This window comes from Perognathus longimembris, chromosome 19 (genome assembly GCF_023159225.1).
Source record: "Perognathus longimembris pacificus isolate PPM17 chromosome 19, ASM2315922v1, whole genome shotgun sequence".
Classification (NCBI taxonomy): Eukaryota; Metazoa; Chordata; class Mammalia; order Rodentia; family Heteromyidae; genus Perognathus; species Perognathus longimembris.
The window spans coordinates 43854906-43873352 of NC_063179.1; the positions used below are offsets into that span (position 1 = coordinate 43854906).

General features: G+C 42.4%; 1 protein-coding gene across 1 annotated transcript in view; it reads right to left on the minus strand.

Moving 5' to 3' along the window:
* Positions 1-18447, minus strand: part of Mccc2 (methylcrotonyl-CoA carboxylase subunit 2) — a 53673-nt gene that overhangs the window by 12751 nt on the left and 22475 nt on the right. Inside the window, exons 7-12 of the mRNA XM_048368501.1 lie at positions 14190-14303; positions 8654-8718; positions 6206-6305; positions 6004-6099; positions 3633-3705; positions 171-247 (exon numbers count right to left, since the gene is read on the minus strand). Of these exons, the coding sequence (XP_048224458.1) occupies positions 171-247; positions 3633-3705; positions 6004-6099; positions 6206-6305; positions 8654-8718; positions 14190-14303 (525 nt within the window). The remainder of the gene's footprint in view (positions 1-170; positions 248-3632; positions 3706-6003; positions 6100-6205; positions 6306-8653; positions 8719-14189; positions 14304-18447) is intronic.

The window sequence follows — 18447 nt, forward strand, 5'->3', positions numbered from 1 at the left end:
TAAACCACCACAAGAACTGTTTCTAACACTAACACTGCACCCATGAGCACACAGTGCTGTTTGATTCTAGTTAAAAATCACACAGCTTTTATGCAATGCATTTTAATTCATCATGTGACCTTTGATACTAAGTTAAAACAAAATCCCCACACATTTTTACCAATACTTGCCTTTTTTGCAGATTCAGAAAAGAGAACTCCATTATTTCCAATGATGCCTACTGGGTATCCAAATATCCGTGCAAATCCTCAAAAGAAAATTCAGAAAGGACTTTTCAGAGGGTTTTTAATTCACAACAGAGGTATAGTGGCATGATCTTTAATTTCAGATCAAAGTTTAAAATGGAAAGAAGTTTTATCTATGGTATAAATAATATAAGTTTTGATTCCTAAATAGAATGTGGCTTTTACTTTTCTCCTTCTCTAAAGGGTTGATGTTAATACAAGGTTATCCATTTGTCTTTGGATTATGGTTTAACTGATTGTGACCTAAAGGATATCTGAGTGCCTAGGACATACTGAACACCTAGGCTGTTATGAAATAGAACAAACCAAAGGCATGGAGTCATTTAAAAGTCAACCTTTGCTATTTGCCATCATGGCTGAAAATGCCTATGGTAATGACAGGTCTAATCCTTAAAAAAAGGATAAGCTCAGGGAAATAATTTTTCTTTTAAAAAGCCTAAACAGTCAAGCCTAGAAACAACCAAGTTATAAAGCAAGAAATTCAGTTAAGCTTAGAAGAGTGAATCATTCCATCTTCATTTTCTCTGCATTTGAATTTTGAGGGGAGGGAGAGAGAGAGAGAGTGAAAGGAGACAGAGGGGGGAGAAACAGGGAGAAGAGAGAAACAACTGCTACTTTGTGAAGCAGGTACATCAGGGGATTTAAGAAGTGGCTAATTATTTGGGAAAATGAGAAAAACTTGATGAGATGGAAAAAAATCTTTCTCCAGACACTTTTTAAACAAGCCTACTAAAAATTAAAAATAGGTGCTCCATACAGATTTGCTTGAGAGTCTTGCTACTGAAGTCCCTGCAGTCCTGAACTTTGCCTATTCATGCTCAACCTGTACAGCTATGCCCATCTAACACAACTGCTCAAGCACACTGCAGAAGAATGAACAGCCATGAGAGTGTGAGCATACTGATTAAGCTATAATGATGCACAACATGTTTTTGTATTTTACTGTATGTGTGTGTGTGTTCCTAGATTTGAACTCAGGGCCTGGGTTCTGTCCCTGAGCTTCTTTTGCTCAAGGCCAGTGCTCTACCACTTAAGCCACAGTGCCACTTCCAGATTTTCCTGAGTACTGGAGATAAGAGTCTCACAGACTTTCCTGCCTGATCTAGCTTCAAGCCATGATCTTCAGATCTCAGCCTCCTAATAAGTAGCTAGGATTACAGGTGTACTTCACCAGCGCCCATCTGGTTTTGTTTATTTTTTTAATTGGCATGCTTATTTAATGCAATAGAACAGATGCTGCTTACTTATGTAACTGTAATGCCCTGCCCATCACCTTTTCAAGAAATATTTGAAAAAAACAAAACCAAAAATAGATGCCGCTGTGATGGCCACCTACATCTCCTGACTTCTGGCCTCAAATCCCTGGCAAAAGCCTAGGCTGCTCATCCTAAATGGAACTACTGCTTCCATAAGCATCTCAGGCAGGGGGAAACCCCACTGAGGTCAAGCAACCCACTCTGGTTCTACCCCACCCACAAAGGCAGCATTCTATCCCTCATTTGGAAGATGCTCTTCTTGTGTGTGTGTGTGTGTGTGTGCCAGAACCAGTGCTTCAACTCAGGACCTGGGCACTATCCCTTAGCTTTTTAGATGAAAACAATCACCACATACCACATATGGCTTGGTTTTGTTTTTCTGTTATGGGGGGGAGGGGAGTTGCCAGACCTGGGGCTTGAACTCAGGGCCTGAGCACTGTTCCTGGCTTCTTTTTGCTCAAGGCTAGCACTCCCACTTCTGACTTTTTCTGTGTATGTGGTACTAAGGAATCGAACCCAGAGCTTCATGCATGCTAGGAAAAGCACTCTACCACTAAGCCACATTCCCAGCCCACTTCTGGCTTTTCTGGTGGTAATTGGAGATGAGCCTCTTGGGCTTGTCTACCCAGACTGGTTCCAAATCATGTTCCTTACATCTTAGCCCCCAGTAGCTAGGATTAGCGATATGAACCTCCAATGCCCAGCTTGCTACCCTTCTAACAACCAAGGTTGAATGCAACCTCATGGCCAGGCTTGGGGAGCTCCAGGTACTGATGGACTTGCTGGGTAGGAAACATGACCCACTGTGCTAAGCACACCACTGGGGAGCATCAACTGTCTGATCCAATTCAGACTTCCAAGTAGGAAAGCCATCAAATCTAAGAAACTACTGGGGCCTACCTAAGGGCAAGTGCTGAGGCAAGAGGAAAGCATTAAGAACTTCCCTTGTGGAAACACTAAGTCTCTGTGAAATCTGGCTTCCTCTTACTCCTTATGCCTGTCGCCCTGGCATCCCCCTGTTCTTGTCTCTCCCTTCCCCCTCCTTATCCCAACGTTGTATATTTCAGTAGTCTGAAGAGGTGGAAGAAGTGGACATATCCCCAGTATTCTGAGGACAAGAGTGCACAACTCTTTTGGTAAGTCCTGGACACATACATCAGAAGTAGCTGACAAGGACAGCCCATCCATCTTTAGAAAGCAGAGAGCTCTAAACTGCTACACAATCGGGGTTATATCCTGTATCATTTAGTAACAAATCCTGTCATATATCAAACAAAAAGCTCTTAATCACTTAAACACGTAGATACAAAAACCAATTCTACTTGCAGCATGAACCTTTCTTCTACTCACAAATCAAACTAAGAGAAAAGTGCTAAGGTTTAGCCTTAAGCCTCAATATGTATTTGCGATTTGGATTTTTACAGCTAGGATTTTCCCCTGCTCTTATATGTTATCTTCAGATTAACTGCTCTATTTTCAAACATTTTACAACCAAGTATAATTCTAAGACTGGTTCTGCTATTTGTCCAAGAATCTAAGTCTAATCTGCATGAAATATTTTTCTTCACAGGTCTACAAAATTAACATCTGAAGACAAAAAAAAATACTTTTAGATAGTATACATCCTCAAATCTTTTCAGACAAGGTATGACAAGGACCCTCAGCCCGTCCATTCTCACAGGAGGCAGACAGTGTCCACAACCCACTGTGTGCAAGATCATCTGAGAGCAGATTCACCTCAACATCCTCCTGGAAAGCTGAGCATCACATACAATTCCTCAACTCAACTAGAGGCTGAAAACACAGGAGAAAAGGCTGAAATCTTTAAAATCATTTTGTTGCCCAGAGAAGAAGAAAAAACAACCAATATTTCCTTTTCATATAATACCACCAAGTCATAGCTAAGGATCCACACCACAGCATCCGCTGTCATCATTTTCAATTCTGCATCACAGAGCCATTCAGCTACAAATAATCCGTAGGAAACAGCCCCATTAAAAAACTGACTCATACATTTGTAGTGCTCCAAATAACAAAGCTTATACCAACTGCATCAAAGCCTTGAAAAGAGAGATGACTTATTTTCAAACCAGTAGAAAATGTTCAGATTTCCCCTTCTTTACGTTTGTACCTGTAACTAATGTGTCTCCATATAAGGCTTTGAACTCATTGAATTTGCTTCCATCCACGATTCTAGCAATGACCTAAGAAAAAAAAAGTAAGTGTCCCTCAGTGATAATACCACAGAGCAATTTTTACATTCAAATTACTTATAAGGAAAATAATTTACAGTGACATAGTCACTTTCACAAAAATTTCACTACACACAGAAAATGCTCCTAGAATTTTACCTGACAGGTATGGTTATTGACCAGATGATATTCTGGGCTCTAATTTTACTATAAAGCAAGAGCTATTTCACTATAAAGCAAGAACACTACTGCCTACAAGAGAAGAAGCAGTAGAGACACAGGGTATTGGTGACTGGGCTCGGCTCCAGAGACTTGGGGTGGGGGGTGGGGGGTATGCCTCAGAATACAACCAGAAGCAGGGCACAGAAGAACTTAAGAGTGAGACATCGGCACCAATCAAAGGTATCACATAAAGCCTTGAGTCCCAGAGCATGTATTTACCCAGCTTGAGTCATTTTCACTTCTAGACAGATGAAACAAAGCAAGGAAGACATAATGAAGAGGGACCAAAAATAATGCTGAGGTGAAGTTCTGCCACTAAAATACTCATAAAATCCTTAAAATCTACATCTTAAAACGGACGTAGGTCTGTGGTAGAGCACTCTCCTAGCATGCATAAGGCCCTAGGTTCAATCCCCAGCACTGTAAAATCCATAAAGAAATGAATAACCTTAAAGTCCTCTGTGTCTGCTTCTTTATCTTTTTTAAAGATAATACTTTAAAATACTAACTAAAGCATACTTACTGGCTCTCATTTAAAGGGTCTATTGTTATTACTATCTTCTGGTTATTTGCGTAAATATGCAACTATACCAGTTATTTGTTTTAGCTATAGGTCTCCAGGGCTGAGCCTCTTTAACAAGGGCACAGCAATCAAGGGCCTGTTAGTAGAACTGGCCTCGAATCTTCCTCCTACACACAAATCAGGTTAATATATCACCCTAAGACAAAATGGTTCTATCCCCACTAGAAGCAGAAACCAATGCACAGAGGTTTAATCCCACACAACTGACTGGGGTTCCCAGTTCAGACTTCAGTTGTTGTTGTTCACTCCATAAATATTGAGACTTCGGTTCAACTCTTACTTACTATCATTAAAAAAATAGAATTTAACAACAATGGTGGGAACAAAGGAGCAAAAAAAAAGATAATCTAGAGTATTATTTAAAAAGGTAAGAATAAGGCTGGACACAGTGGTGCATAACTGTACTCCCAGCGCACAGGAGGCTAAGGCACATCCATACAATGGAATAACAAATGCATTTATCAACTCATGCAAAAAGTATTTACTCAGTGCTTTCCATATTACCATATTAGTATAAGAATTAAAACCCAGGGCTGGGGATATAGCCTAGTGGCAAGAGTGCCTGCCTCGGATACACGAGGCCCTAGGTTCGATTCCCCAGCACCACATATACAGAAAATGGCCAGAAGCGGCGCTGTGGCTCAAGTGGCAGAGTGCTAGCCTTGAGCGGGAAGAAGCCAGGGACTCAGGCCCTGAGTCCAAGGCCCAGGACTGGCCAAAAAAAAAAAGAATTAAAACCCAGCCAGAGAAAATGTTTCATGAAGAACTTTTTTTTTTTTTTGCCAGTCCTGGGGCTTGAACTCAGGGCCTGAGCACCATTTTCTACATTTTCTATATTTTCTACATTTTCTACATTTCTATATTTTCTACATTTTTCAGTGAATACATAGTTTTATAGTCAAAAAGAGATATTAACTTAAAAATGTTAAAGTTTCTCGTACAGAAGCTCTTATTAAAGTGGTTTCCTAATTCAAAAATTATCCTGCCAGCTATAGATAATAAACAAAATAGAAGCCTACATGTTCTAAGCAAACACTAAAAATTGTCACTTTAGATTACAGAAGACTGTATCACAATCTGTAACCACAGCAATTTCTCCATCTGTAATCAAGTCTACTCTGCACTAATGTCATACTTATTTTCCAAGAGGGTTTTTTCTTACTTACAATTCATCCATTTCCCAAAGTAGAACACTGACAAGGCATAGCTGAATACTGTGAAGTTGTACTATGTTGTTTCTAATGTCCACAGGAGAGTGGAGTCCAATCTGGGAACCATCTAAGCTCTGTTGCAGTGCACTAAAATGTCCCAATTACTAAAGACCCCTCCATCTCACCAATGACACCAATACTATGAAAAGACATCACTCCTGTACATCACTTCCTTACTAAGTGAGAGCCACATCTATCCCTATTCAGGAACATAGATCCACAAACCAGCTTTGAGAAGGTCACTCAGAGACACTGACAGGATGGCTGACAGCTCACAGTCTCCCTCACACATACCTCTCGGACATCAAAGCTTCTCTTAAGGTTTGCCCCAACAATTCCATACAACTCATCAGCAGGAAATAATGGCTCTTCAGAAGGTTCAACAGTCACCTATAAAAATTTGGAACAGTGTGTCAACCTGTTTAAAAGACATGATTCAGGTGGCATAAACTCCAATACTCTGCAGGAAAATAAAGGGAAAACATATCCTACATACATCCAGTTTCTTGTGGTAATTGAGACTCCTTACAACCTTCCTGGTTAAGTGAAGTGCATGGTGGTCATCCAAGGCATAGTGGTCAGTGACTCCAGACTTCCTACAGAGTAAAGCACAGGGCAACAGTCAGAACTGGGGAAAGGAAAAGATTACAGATCCACACCCAAATGCCGTCCTCATCTAAGGACAATTCGTACTTCCAAAACACTTGTGTAACAGTCATTTTATGTATTTCTCATTATGTCACTGGGAAATGACATGACTTCACTGTTCCGTAGAGGACTGGCAGAGGTGATAGGTGCCTTGCCCTGGAACTAACAGCAGCACCAGCAAAGTCTACGTCTTCTATTTCTCCTTAACCTCCTGCTAGACCACGGGTCTTGCTGACACAGCTTCTTTTGTTAAGTGCTCCTAGAACAGAATGATGCACACTGTCCAACCACAGATGGCACACACTCACCATGTAGCTCACAGCGGCAGGAGAGTCTGCACCCAACTGGGTGCTAGGAAGTTGGTACTAGCCAGATTTCCATTCCACATGGGAAATGAGGCTCAAGCAGCGTAAAGTCTAGATAAGTCTCAAGAGTAGTAAGTGCAACAAACAGAAAACAAATTCCAGAATCATATCCCTAACCTGATGGTCTGCCTATAGCTTTATTTTGTTTATTTTTTTATTTTTTGCCAGTCCTGGGCCTTGGACTCAGGGCCTGAGCACTGTCTCTGGCTTCCTTTTTGCTCAAGGCTAGCACTCTGCCACTTGAGCCACAGTACCACTTCTGGCCGTTTTCCATATATGTGGTACTGGGGAATTGAACCCAGGGCTTCATGTATAGGAGGCAAGCTCTCTTGCCACTAGGCCATATTCCCAGCCCCTATAGCTTTATTTTTTAAACAGTCAAATTTTTATAAAAATATTTTGTTCGCTGGGAGCCGCTGTCTCACACCTGTAATCCTAGCTACTTAGGAAACTGAGACGTGAGGATTGCAATTCAAAGCCAGCCGGAGCAGGAAAGTCTGTAAGACTCTTATCTCTAACCACTAGAAAACCTTAAATAGAGCGGTAACTCAAAGTAGCAGAATGCTAGCCTTGAGTGAAAGAGCTCAAGGACAGCACCAGACTCTGAGTTCAAGCCCCACAACTGACAAGACAACAACAACAACAAATACTGTTTCCCAAATGTTATACTGATGCCCACCCCCATGAAGCACTTTACAAACACCGCATGCCACATGCTCCCAACATTCACTTTTCCATGTGCCACACTGTTCTTCCTGGAAGGAAATGCCCTAGCCAGCCTGGTACACCCTTGCTGGTCTCTGTGCAGTAGCAATACTGTACCTGTGCCCCACTGCTTCACCCACTCCACCCACACCCTCGTGTCTGCTCAAACTCAGGTAACAGGCATCTCTTCCAAGCTTGAATTGGACCAGGTCAACTCCACCCTAGTCATACCTTTAATTACTCTCCCTGAACTGTTAGGTGTAAAGTTAGCAGCATGTTTATGATTACTTTGTTCATTCGTTTATTTCTCCCATCTGATCAGTTATAAGTCCTTGAGAATGAAAAGTAGGTCTAAAGATTTTCTGAATTATTCATAACACCTAATACAATCAATCTAACCACAAGTAACTGTGAAAGGAATGAATTCCTGAAAACTGGAACAAAGGATCCCTCAACAAACTACTCAGAGGCATGGCAGTTTTTGACAGAAAAAATGTAGAAATGTCACCACCCTTCCTCCCTCTCACTCTAAAGTTCTCGTCAGCCACCTGGCTCCCTAGGGAAGAGCAAAGGGAGCTTCCTGACCTGTAAGGCTATTGAACTTGATGGTGCAACTTAGCTCAACCAGCCATTTGCGGCATAGTGCCGAGTCCCTTTCTCCATAGGTATCCACCCTAAGGTGAACTTAATCCCCCAGTTTTAGATTCCACCTCCATGCAGACTCCCAAATAAAAACCTCCAAACCTTAACTGTTCCTCAACTGCCTGCCTAGCAATCTCAACTTAGATGTCACACAAGCAGGTCTAGGTTCTCGGGTTAAAAGGAATGCCTGATCCCCTTGTCCCAGTCCCAAATTCTCTCCTCCAAGTGTCCAATTCAGGAAATGAAGTCAGTTCATGTCAGCCTGTTTACCTTCTCACCTTCCTATACCCCTACAGAAAATGCATCAAGTCCCTTGATGACACCTCAAAAACAAAACTGTGCCTGGTACACAATACGTGCTCAGTGGATATTTGTTAAATAAGAAACCTGGCTCGCCAGTCCTAAACTATACTGGAAAAGATGACCGTCTAGCTTATAAATGCAATTGTGTAAAAAACTGAACCCAGAACATCAGAGTGAAGACAAATAAGTTATAGTTTAACCTGACCAGCTAAGCACTAAGAAAAAAATAAGGTGAAACAAATAACACTGTCATCAATCTTAAACAAGCATTCCTGTTTCACCTGCAGTGAAGATCAGCACCTCCAAGGTCCTCCGCAGACACCTCTTCACCAGTGGCTGCTTTAACCTAGGAGGATAAAAATCCACAGTGAGATCAGGCCATCCATAATACAAAATGATTCCCTAAACAAGCATATCTCCCAAGATGACTATACCCACAGAACTACACAACACTGGGTTTTCTCATTCCCTCCTACAAAACTTAGTCTACAGATGAAAAACCCGAACCCTGATTCCCTGAGAACATGCCCCTCAGTCCTTGCGTACATGATGAAGCGTGACTTGAGCCAAACATTTCCAAGTGAAAGCCTGCCCCTCCCTACCCTGTGCTGCCTCCACACAGGTGGCAAAGCCTTTGAGTCTGTGTTAGTTCTTCCTCCCACCTAGGATCCCTTTTTGCCTCTCCTTTCTAGGAGTTTCTACTTAACTTGCCAGACACACTTTACTTTTTCACAGTGACGAACGCCCATAGTATTAGCAGAGTAGTGCTTGCCAATCCAAGGTCCTAGGGAATCCCACTCACACCTCCAGCATGACCCTTGCCACACCGGATTTCAGTAATGTGCAAGGATCCCTGTCATCAAGTCCATACTGTGACTTCCTTAGGGGCAGGATGTATCGTCCAAGAAACTCAAGCTAAAACGCCAATTATTACCTACTTTGAGTTACACCTTTAAGGTAGAAAAAAAAAAATCTTCTAGATTACCTTACACGAAAATGCAGAACGTGACTAAAGAGAAAAATCTCAAATAATAAATCAATAACTTAATTATAACCTGAGAAATTATAGCAGGAAAAAGAAAAGAAAATCATTTAATGCTAAATGACACTCTAATCCTGTGGGAACTGTACTGATTCCTACTTCACTGGGTTAATTTATTCTTCAATAGGAAAACAAAACTGTATTAGGATAAAAATCATTAAGATACAGCACAGAGGGGCTGGGGATGTGGCCTAGTGGCAAGAGTGCCTGCCTCGGTATACCCGAGGCCCTAGGTTCGATTCCCCAGCACCACATATACAGAAAATGGCCAGAAGCGGCGCTGTGGCTCAAGTGGCAGAGTGCTAGCCTTGAGCGGGAAGAAGCCAGGGACAGTGCTTAGGCCCTGAGTCCAAGGCCCAGGACTGGCCAAAAAAAAAAAAGATACAGCACAGAAATGACTTATTATTTGTTATATCAAAAGCCCTGCCTTAAATAAAGTATCTCTCCACAGGGAGAGGTAATTAAAATCTCCAATTATTCCACCCCCAGAAATCAATTACTGGTTTTCTTTCCAAAAAATTCAGTCCAGACAATAACTAATTATATTTAAAGTGGTAAAAAGGAATAAACAGCAGATATACTATAGTTATTTTCAGAGATCTGACTAATAAACTGGAAAAATAAGAAGTTGTCATCAGTTAATATTTATTGAACACCCACATGTTTGATGCTATGATGGGTGCAAAGATGATAAAGTTAGAGAAAATTAAAACAGCTTATAAATAACAAGTCAGAAACTAAATGAGACAGGAAAACAAAGTTTTTCAAAAGCTGATCTTCTTACTACCATTTGCTTCTGCCACTCACTAGGCGTCTCAGAATGACTGCGGCTGGACCCCCCTTTCAGAGCCTTTTCCGAACTTGCTATAGTGACAGCCAGATTTAGAGATGTCGTGGAGATGGAGGGGCTCTTCTAAATGCTGTTTTTCAAAGGTAGACTACTAATGGAGGTTCAGACTTCATGGATAACTTCAGGTTAGCTGGTATTGGTTGCTTCTAAAATATAAGCTAAACCTGGACCCACAAATGTTACAACTACTGACCCCATAAAATCTCTAAGACACCGACCGAGCATTATGATACACATTTCTTCCCAAAAGAAATGTTGAAATTTCACTCATATCATAATTCACTTCCTAGTGAAAAATAAACCTTGACTACTCATAAAAGTACATTCCCTTCACAAGGCAAGTGTAGCCAGGCATGATGGAGCTGAGGGAGGAAGATCTTGAGTTTGAGGCTAGCCTGAGTTATATAGAAAAACCCTGTCTGGGGCTGGGAATATGGCCTAGTGGCAAGAGTGCTTGCCTCATACATATGAAGCCCTGGGTTCGATTCCTCAGCACCACATATATAGAAAACGGCCACAAGTGGCGCTGTGGCTCAAGTGGTAGAGTGCTAGCCTTGAGCAAAAAGAAGCCAGGGACAGTGCTCAGGCCCTGAGTCCAAGCCCCAGAACTGGCAAAAAAAAAAAAAAGAAAGGAAAAACCCGGTCTGAAAAAGAGAGGGAGGGAAGGAAAGGAGAAACGAGAAAAAAAGCAGGGTAAAGTGGCTCACACCTGTCCTGCTGGGAGAAAGATCGAGAGGACTGCAGTTGAAGAGTTAGCAAGATCCAATCTCAACCAATTAAAAAGCTCAGTGGCTAGGTGCCAGTGACACACCTGTAATCTTACCTACTTAGGAGGCTAAAATCTGAGGATCAAGGTTCAAAGCCAGCTGGGACTGGAAAGCCTACGAGACTTGTTTTGGGCTGGTCCTGGGGCTTGAACTCGAGGCCTAGACATTGCCTTTGAATTTTTTTGTTTTGTTTTTGGCCAGTCCTGGGCTTTGAACTCAAGGGCCTGAGTACTGTCCCTGGCTTCTTTTTGCTCAAGGCTAGCACTCTACCACTTGAGCCACAGCACCACTTCCAGCTTTTTTTGTTTATGTGGTGCTGAGGAATTGAACCCAGGGCTTCATGCATGGTAGGCAAGCACTCTACTACTAAGCCACATTCCCAGTCCTGCCTTTGGAGTTTTTTATTCAAAGCTAGTGTTCTACCACTTGACCCACAGCTCCATCTTTAAGCTTTCTGGTATTTAACTGGAAATAAGAGTCTTAGTTCCTGCCCAGGCTGGCTTCAAACTGGAATCCTCAGATCTCAGCCTCCTGACTAACTAGGATTACAAGTGTGAGCTACCAGTGCCTGGCCCATAAAACTCTATCTCCAATTAATTCCCCCTGCCAAAGAAAGCCAGAAGTGGAGCTGTGGCACAAGCGATAGAGGGCTAGCCTTGAGCAAAAAAGTTGAAGGACAGCACCCAAGTGCCAGTTCAAGACCAGGACTGGTTCATGCACACACAAACACATAAACACACACACACACACACACACACACACACAAGCTAAGTGGTGTTTGTGTGAAAGTCCCTCTACAGAGGAAGTATAAACAGGATCATCAAAGCCCAGGCCAACTTAGACATAAGCGGGAGACCATGTATGAAAAAATATCTTAAGTAGAGTTTAAGAGCATGGTTCTAGTGGCAGAGTACCTACCTAGCAAGTGCAAGAACCTAAGTATAAATGAAGGGGGGAGGAAGAATGACAGAGGTGTGACAACATTGATCAAAGTGCATTGTACTTTTATAAACTGATTAAAATCACCTTTATGTAACTACTGAAAGCTAGCAATTTTTTTAATGAAAAACAAGGATAAATGTTGAGTGTATTTTCCTCTCATTAACCAATAATATCTGTCCCATGTAGCATGAGTTATCCTAAAGAATAAGAGCACTGAAAGCTTGTGGAATAACACCTTGAGACCTTTTTTTAATCACATTTAAAGCAACAGCTCTTCAGGCTCATCTTGTCTTCCATAGGAGTTATTAAAAAGTAACACAATCGGGCTGGGGATATAGCCTAGTGGCAAGAGTGCCTGCCTCGGATACACGAGGCCCTAGGTTCGATTCCCCAGCACCACATATACAGAAAACGGCCAGAAGCGGCGCTGTGGCTCAAGTGGCAGAGTGCTAGCCTTGAGCGGGAAGAAGCCAGGGACAGTGCTCAGGCCCTGAGTCCAAGGCCCAGGACTGGCCAAAAAAAAAAAAAAAAGTAACACAATCAATGAGGAAATCCCAGTAGTTTACATAAAAGCATAAGGGTGTGTGTGTATGTGTGTGTGTGTGTGTGTGTGTGTGGGTGCTGGGGCTTGAACTCAGGGTCTGTCCCTGAGCTTTTTTGCTCAAGGCTAGCACTCTATCACTTGTGCCACAGGACCACTTTTGGCTTTTTGGTAGCTAATTGGAGATAAAGAGTCTCACTGACTTTCCTGGCTGAGCCAGCTTCGAACCCCAAACTTCAGATCTCAGCCTCCTGGGTAGCTAGGATTACAGGTATGAGCCACCGGCCCCAACAAAGCATGATAATAACAACATAAAATTAAAGATGTTCTTTGAAAGACTTTTGAAACAATTAATTTACTCTGGAAGCTGAACTCATCTACCACAAAATTCATATCCACATTCCATTCAATGGCTGTGTCCACGGGCTGTGTGCAGCCTGCCCCTCACCAAGGGTGCCTGCCTAACTGCAGAACTTTTTTTCTCTTCTTTCAGCAGCCACTGTTCCACTTCCCATCACTATGAAGCAACTGTTCTGGAGAGTTCACACAGTAGCATTATTCACAACAATATAAAGATGGAAATAATACAAACGCCCAATGATGAATGAATAACAATGTATTTATAAACATACAACGGAATACTATTCAGCCTTAAAAATTCTGACACATACTTCAATATGCTTGAATCCTGAGGACATTATGCTGAGTGAACTAATCATAAAAAGGACAAAGAGTGTATGATTTTATTTACTTGTGAGGTGCCTAGAGCAAATTCATAGTAAGAATGGGCAATAGTGGCTACCCAGGCAGCAGAGTGGCCAGAATAGAGTTAGTATTTGATAGGTTTCAGCAGATGAAGAAGTTCTGGAAATGGAGAGCGATGGTGCATGACAATGTGAATGTACTCAAAGCAACTTGTTAATTTTGTTACATGTAAAATTATTAAAGGTAACAAAATTTACAATAGTGTTGGGTTTTGTTTTAAGGTGGCCCTGGGGCTTGAACTCAGGGCCTGGGCACTGTTCTTGATTGAGCCTCTTTGTGCCCAAGGCTGGTAGTCTTGAGCCAGAGTGACACTTCCAGCTTTTCCTGAGTAGTTTATTGGAGATAAAAGTCTCACACCAACTTTCCTGCCTGGACTGGCTTTGTACCATGATCCTCAGATTTCAGCCTCCTGGGTAGCTAGGATTAAAAGCATGAGCCACCAGCGCCCAGTCATAGTGTTTGTTTATACAGTCAAAACCAGTTAAGGGACTGGGATGTAGCTCAGTGGCAAAGCACTTGCCTAGCAAGTGCAACGTCCTGGGTTCGATCCCCAGTACCAAAAAAAAAAAAGAAAAGAAATGACAAAAACAGTTAAAATGGTATAGTTTTGTCATGTCTATTTTGTTTTGTTTCCTTTGTGCCAGGTCCTGGGGCTTGATCTCGAGCCATTGTTCCTTAAATTTTTTGCTCAAGGCTAGTTCTCTACCACTTGATCCACAGCTCCACTTCTAGTTTTTCATTGGTTAATTGGAGATCAGAGTCTCAAGGGATTTCCTGTCTGCACTGGCTTCAAACTGTGGGTCCTCAGATATCAGCCTCCTGAATAGTGAGGATGGATTACCGGCTTGAGCCACTGGCACCTGGCTATGTCTATTTACCTTCAATCAATCAGCGGAAATTATATGCTTACCAGGGGGGGTCCTGCCAAGAAAATGGTTCCCTGCTTGCGTACGATGATGTTTTCATCAGCCATTGCAGGCACGTAAGCACCTCCCGCTGTACAGGAGCCCATGACCACCGCTATCTGGAAGAGATGGATGTGACAGCCATGATATGCAGCTCAGTGAATTCAGTGTTTGATATAGTCCCAAACATTGCTGTGACCAGTGTTATTACTAGCTGTTCCCTAAACCTTCTTTTAAAAATAGGACCCTCCTAATGTTTAGGATTCCCCTCTCCTTTTCCTGCTCCCTTCCCCTGCTTTCCTATCTTCCATTCTCCTTCCTTCCTTAGTTCCTCTCCTCCCTACCCTTTCTTCCTTCTTTCCTTTTCTTCCCTCCCCTCCATCCTAGAGAAGGTCTTGTTATATATAGCTCAGGCTGGCCTCAAATTCACAATTCCTCCTGGCTCAACCTCTTAAATACTGAGATTATTATAGGCATGAACTACCTGGCATAGTTTCTTAACTTCTTATACCACAACATTTTTTTTTTTGCCAGTCCTGAGGCTTGAACTCAGGACCTGAGCACTGTCCCTGGCTTCTTTTTGCTCAAGGCTAGCACTCTACCACTTGAACCACAGCACCACTTCTGGCTTTTTCTCTATATGTGGTGCTGAGGAATGGAACCCATGGCTTCATGCACTCTACCACTAGGCCACATTCCCAGCCCCCTATACCAAAACATTTTAAAGTAATTATGGTATAAGTAGATGCCAGTGGCTCACGCCTGCAATCCTGGATACTGTGAGGATGAAATTTGAGGATCCCAGATGAAGCTAGCCTGGGCAGGATACTCCATAGGACTCTTATCTCCAATAAACTACTTAAAAGAGTTGGCACTGTGCTCAAGTGGTAGAGCATTCACCTTGAGCCAAAGAAGCTCAGAGACAGCACTCAAGCCCAGAATTCAAGCCACCGGATTGGCAAAAAACACAAGTACTTAAGGTACACTTACAAAATACATAATCAGAAGACTATACTTTCAGGGATCATTTCTACAGTATGTTACAAAATACATGATCAGGGCTGGGGATATGGCCTAGTGGCAAGAGTGCTCACCTCGTATACATGAGGTCCTGGGTTCAATTCCCCAGCACCACATACACAGAAAATGACCAGAAGGGGCACTGTGGCTCAAGTAGCAGAGTGCTAGCCTTGAGCAAAAAGAAGCCAGGGACAGTGCTCAGGCCCTGAGTCCAAGGCCAGGACTAGGGAGAAAATGGGCCTGAAAAAACATTAGCCTGAGCAACTAATGAAAGAGCAGCACACGACACACTGAACTCAGCAAAGCTGCACAGAAAGGGTAAACATCAAAATCTAGTAATAACTCAAAATAATCACCACTCATCTTGTAGGAATACTAAAATTATCCTTCAAATGAATGCTATTAATATTTTGTATTATCCTGAAGATGATAGTTTCCAAATATAAAAATGTTATTAACATTTCAGTTAGCTATCTTGGTCAAAAAAATGAAGTGTTAAAACTGGATTATGTATCCAGAGTTCACAGTGCCAGTTTCTGTATTCCTATGTGTTTAAAATAAGTTTCTATACCTGACTTACGTCATTGTAACCTCTTTGTCCCTAAGAGTCTTATCTCCGATTAACCAGTAAAGTCAATGGAGAGGAGTGGCTCAATTGGTAGAAAGCTAAGCCTTGAGCAAAAAAGCAAGTGAGAGCAAGAGGCCCTGAGTGTAAGCCTTAGTATTAGTACACACACACATGCCCACACACACACAGAGTAAATTCTTTAAGATTTTTAAGATCAAAGTGAAAATAAAAGAGAATGTCAACACACTAAATCTGAGTAGTGGGCAGCTGAGTGCTCAGTTATCCTCTGTACTCCAAATATTTTTAAATTGTATTTATTTGTTTTTATTTTTGGTCAGTCCTGGGGCTTAAACTCAGGGCCTGAGCACTGTCCCTGGCTTCTTTTTGGCTCAAGGCTAGCTCTCTACCCCTTGAGCCATAGTGCCACTTCCAACCTTTTCTGTTTATGTGGTGCTGAGGAATGGAACCCAAGGCTTCACGCATGCAAGGCAAGTACTCTACCACTAAGCCACATTCCCAGCACTGTATTCCAAATATTTTATATGTCCAAATTAAATAAACAAAACAACTGGGCAAAGAACAAGGGACTCAATTTGACCTTACCATCCTGTTCTCTATAATAGAACACCAGGTTTGGCTTAAGATATTTCAATACTCAAAAAGGATAATGGGAAGTGGCACTGTAACTCAAGTGGTACAGTATCAGCCTTGAGCTAATGAGCTCAGGGACAGCACCCAGGCCCAGAATTCAAGTCCTAGAACCAACCAACCCCCCCCCCCAAAAAAAAAAAGAAGAAGAAAAGAAAAATAGTCAAAGAACTAGGAAAAGAGTCACAATGATGTAAGACTCTTAAAAGGGAACAGTTTTCAAAAATAAAACCTAAAGAACTAAATAGGCAGAGCAGAGCTCCACAAAAACAATCAGAGAGCAAAGGGAGAGGAAAGAATAGCAATTGTCAGCAAGTACTCAAAAGACAAGGCTGGGGGCGGGAGGTGGGGTACAGGCAAAATACCATCTGCAATAGAATGTCTGTATCCCCCAAATCCATGTTGAAGCCATCATTCCCAGTATGAGCTGAGGGGGAGCTCTGGGAGGTAATGGGTTCAGATTAGGTCATACAGGTAGAGCCCCAATGGTATGAAGGCCCCTAGAAAGAATAGACACAAAATCTCTGCCAAGTGAAGTCAAAACCAGGAAGAGGAAGAGGAGAGCCCTCCCCTAAGGACCTTACCACACTGGCTGTCTCAACTCTTGAGACACCCAGCCTCCAACACCATGAGAGATAGTGCTGTGGAAGACACCATGTCTATGGTAGTTAAAATATGTACACCACCACTGGGGCACGTTTGTTCTCAGAACCCAGAGATCCCAGAGCCAAGTATCACTAACACCCTCTCCTGTTCACGGCATTCACTGTGGTTCAATGAAGATTTTACATAAGGCCACGGAAGATAACAGGGCTAGAAGTCCAGAAAGAAGAGTGTGCTACATTACCCAATTACAAGAATTAAAAGGACATAAATTGTATGACAATACTGAGGTAGAGATTTGACTTGCACACTACTAGAGGCCACAGTATACCCCATCACCAAGAAGAGGACTACACTGCCACAACAACAAGATGACAGATACCACTTGCAAGGCAAGGAAGTCCTCAGCAACTGATTTGAATCATGAGCAAAAAGCAGGAAGTGGCAGAGAGTGACATGTAACTGATGGGACCCATTACAATTTCTGAGTAAAAGGAGGTAAGATCCACAAGACAAAGGTACTCATCTGGGAAAACCTAAAACAAAATTTCCTTATGCCAGGCTGGGAATATGGCCTAGTGGTAAAGTGCTCACCTCGTATACATGAAGCCCTGGGTTCGATTCCTCAGCACCACATATACAGGAAAAGCCGGAAGTGGCGCTGTGGCTCAAGTGGCAGAGTGCTAGCCTTGTGGGAAAAAAAGCCAGGGACAGTGCTCAGGACCTGAGTTCAAGCCCCAGGACTGGCAAAAAACAAAACAAAACAAAAAAAAAAAATTTACTTATGCCCCAAGACCTTGCCTAAAAGGAACTGGTTCTCACTGCAGCAAAAATGAATGACAGATTGAATACCAAAGAATGCCTTAGGAAAATGTTTTGTCAGGGTGTCTTGGTCAAGAGTAATTATGCTTGATTCTGACATACTATGTGAACCGAGCATCCCTTCTTCCAGTGAAGAACATGAGACACTACTCCAGCTCAAGTAATATTGTGATAAACCTAACAACACAGAGAAGGAAACAACATTCCAACTGCTTAACAACAAAAAAAAAAATGAACTTTCTTTTGAATTTCTCACCTGATTTCTTTTTTTTTTTTTTGGCCAATCCTGGGCCTTGGACTCAGGGCCTGAGCACTGTCCCTGGCTTCTTCCCGCTCAAGGCTAGCACTCTGCCACTTGAGCCACAGCGCCGCTTCTGGCCGTTTTCTGTATATGTGGTGCTGGGGAATCGAACCTAGGGCCTCGTGTATCCGAGGCAGGCACTCTTGCCACTAGGCTATATCCCCAGCCCCTGATTTCTTTTTTGATTCAAGTAACTGTAGAAGAGCTATAATGCCAGTAACATTTTTCCTGAAGAGCTGTCATTAAAAATAAAAGCCATGGGCTGGGAATATGGCCTAGTGGTAGAGTGCTTGCCCTGTAT